Source organism: Octodon degus, unplaced genomic scaffold, assembly GCF_000260255.1.
Source record: "Octodon degus isolate 3935 unplaced genomic scaffold, OctDeg1.0 scaffold00001, whole genome shotgun sequence".
Lineage (NCBI taxonomy): Eukaryota > Metazoa > Chordata > Mammalia > Rodentia > Octodontidae > Octodon > Octodon degus.
The window spans coordinates 21,395,310-21,398,720 of NW_004524577.1; the positions used below are offsets into that span (position 1 = coordinate 21,395,310).

The window sequence follows — 3,411 nt, forward strand, 5'->3', positions numbered from 1 at the left end:
TCTCTCTCTCTCTCTCTCTCTCTCTCTCTGTCTCTCTCTCTGTCTCTCTCTCTCTGTCTCTCTCTCTCTCCTTCCCTTCCTCCCTCCCTCCTTTAGACTTAAATGCATTCACTGGCCATTAGGTACACACTAAGATCCACCACATATTTAATGTTCCACTTTATTGCTTGCTGAAAGAAATAAATGCATAACAAAATGCTTTGAAAAATGGTTAATTTTTCAACTGTTGATTTAATGTGTAACGGTTCAATAAGGCGAATCACCCTGGTCTACAACTACTGAGAAAGAGAAAAATTACCCACACTGGTATGTAGAATCTGTGAATATTAAGTTTGTCAAGGTAATTTATGACTCTGCAGGTAATATACTGTTAATTTGCATACTAATTGCTATGGTGGAAGCCAAACGACTTTAATTCAGTAAATGAGTCTGCCTAAGCAAAAGTAGGCAATTGCCTCTCAGTGCTGGGAGAGGAGAAGTTTGTTAGGGTGGGAAAATGGAGCTTGGAAAGGAGGCACCGAGATGCCCAGACCCCCTGATGGTAGGCAGGTGACACGGTGGAAACACAAACTCGCTGATGACCTCCTCCTTGCTTCTCTGATTCAAGTCCAGTGGGGTTTTTCAAGCAACTGAAGTTCAAAAAACAGAAGCCAAAGGAGAAAATACATGTCTGTGTGTCTAGTCATAGACACAAATAGGAATTCAAAGGCAGGAAAAGAACCCATTCCAGGTTCCTGAAAGGTATGTTTTCAAAATAAGCATGTGTTATTTCAGAGGTTTGATTCTTTTTTATATTATTAATTTTATTGAGAAAAAAATAGCAATGAGACAGTTTCAAAACTGATTAGTAGGACAGTTTCAATAATTAATACATTGCATATTGTTGTCTTTGTAGTGGTTATTCATAGTACAAGATGCAGACATGATTTCCTGTCCAAACACTATTAGTACAAACCTTTCTTCTCATTGAATTAAGAGAAAGTAGCTGTATATCCATCCTAACTATTTTGTATATATAGATACAAAATGGTCCTTCATTTGTATACTCTTCTTTCGTCTAGTTTTGTCAGAGATGGGTATTCCATTGCCATTTAAATACTGTAGGTGTGTGAATTCAGCAAAATAATCCAATATAGTGCAGTAGTCCATAGTAGTAGTGGGTTATCCTTAGAACTGGCAATGCCAGAAGTTGCTGACTTGAGCCTTTTGCAGCTCAGCACATCAGAGGTTTGATTCTTTTTGCACGTAGGAGTTGGAAAGTTCGGGGGAATCCAGTGATACTTGGGATGCCATAGGTGACATATACGTGCAGAAAGATGTCCAACCTACTCACAGTGTAGAAAGAAAAGTGAATCTCAGCACTGAGGGATAGGATTTTTTTTTTTGTTAGAAATTTAAAAGGTTGAAAGCTTTTATTATTGCCAAGGACATGGAGTGTTGAACACAGTAGAAGCTAGCACATCCTTTAGGAGAGTCATGTAGTAGCAACCATAAAAATTTAAAAGTACTTGTATCTTTTGAGGTATGATCCATTTCAAAAAGTTCATTTCATAGACATAAATGTTTTAATATACAAAAGCAGTAATTCCAAATGATTCAACCTAATTCAACAAGGGTATTCATTAGAGCATCTTGCAGTGATGACAGTTTGGGAAGTGATTGAATGTTTATCAAGAAAAGCCTTATTAAATAGTAGCACATACCATACAAAGCTTTTCAAGAGTGTGACATATGCCTATAATCCAAGATATGTGGGAGGGTGAGGTAGGAAGATTATAAACTCAAGGCCAGCCTAGCAATTTAGCAAGACAATATCTCAAAGTAAAAATAACTAAAAAGGGCTGAGAATTCAGAGCACCCCTGGATTCAAACACCTCAGTACTTTAAAAAAAGACAGTTGCATATGATTACAGATAATATTATTTGTGTCTTCATTTATTTTCAGACCTGGAGATTGAACCCGAGGCTATATCACTGAACCTCATCCTTATCCCTTTTAATTTTTCAAATTTCAAGACACACTCTTGTTAAATCACTAAATTACTCAGTTTGGGCTGGAATGCATGATCCTTCTGCCTCAGCCTTCCAGAAGACTGGGTATGCACCATTTGCCTGGCTTTATTTTTAGAAAGTGTGTGTGTGGGGGTGTAGATATGTGTTTAGAAAGTATCTTTAGAAAAGGTGTTGTGTGAATATGTACTTATATATTGTTTTTTGTTTTTTTGTTTTTGTTTTTTTTTGTGAAACCTGGGAATGAACTCAGGCCCTTGTGCTTGCTAGGGAAGCACTTATTTACTGAGCCATCTCCCCAGCCCCTGTACTTATATATTGTGATATGTGTAGAATGTAGATAGAGAAAAAGATCGAATGACCACATCTTCATTTTTAATCTTGGCAGCCTTTTGAAAATTGGGCTCAGAAGAGCCTGTGAGAGAGGCATTTTTAAGCTTTATGTTTGAATTCCACATGGTCAAAGTGCTTTTTCTAGCTCAAAGCACCCCACAAGACTGAGTACAATGAAAATACAGCATAAAAGCAATGGAGAATTTAGCCAATTAAAAAAGAATGCTTTTGTGATCTATATTAATGTTAAGTAATTAATATTTGCTTTGTTTGGTATATCAAAGTTAATATATTACGCTTTTAAAATATAGGATACAACTGAGATGGCACTGTTGACAAAGAGGACCTTCGGGACACCTTCGCAGCCATCGGCCGCCCGAATGTGAAGAAGAAGGATCTGGATGCCATGATGAAGGAAGCCAGCGGTCCTATCAACTTCACCGTCTTCCTGACCATGTTTGGAGAGAAGCTCAAGGGTGCAGATCCTAAGGATTGGGTCACCAGCTCCTTCAAGGTCCTGGACCCCGAGGGGAAGGGCCCCCTCAGGAAGCAGTTTCTGGAAGAACTGCTTACCATGCAGTGCAACCACTTCACCCCTGAGGAGCTCAAGAACATGTGGGCAGCCTTCCTCCCAGATGTGGGTGGCAATGCGGATTACAAGAACATCTGCTATGTCATCATGCACGGTGATGCCAAGGACGAGGAGTAGAGGACCGTCTTAGGCCTCTAGTGGCCAAAGCTTCCAGCTTTCACCCTGGACTCCCAATAAAATTCAACTGGTCTTTTGTTTCTTAAAAAATAAATAAAACATAAGATGCACCTATATGTTCTTTATGATGCTATTTTAAGAGTTTTGGTAAAAATTAGGATAGATATTTTGTTAAAACTAGCTATATGAGGGGGCTGGGGAGATGGCTCAGTGGAACAAGTGCTTCCCTGGCAAGTGCAAGGACCTGAGTTCAATCCCTGGTTCTGCAAAACAAAACAAACAAACAAACAAACAAAACTAGTTATATGGGAATCAAATGCAATGCAACAGCTTAAAGAGTATTGTACCAAGACAACTAT

At 38.7% G+C, this 3,411-nt stretch overlaps 1 protein-coding gene across 1 annotated transcript in view; it reads left to right on the forward strand.

The window, feature by feature from the left end:
• Window positions 1-3,052, forward strand: part of LOC101590894 (adhesion G protein-coupled receptor B3) — a 157,224-nt gene extending 154,172 nt beyond the window's left edge. The window contains 1 exon segment of the mRNA XM_023702069.1: window positions 2,655-3,052. Within this exon segment, the coding sequence (XP_023557837.1) occupies window positions 2,655-3,052 (398 nt within the window).
• The last annotated feature ends 359 nt before the right edge of the window (window positions 3,053-3,411 follow it).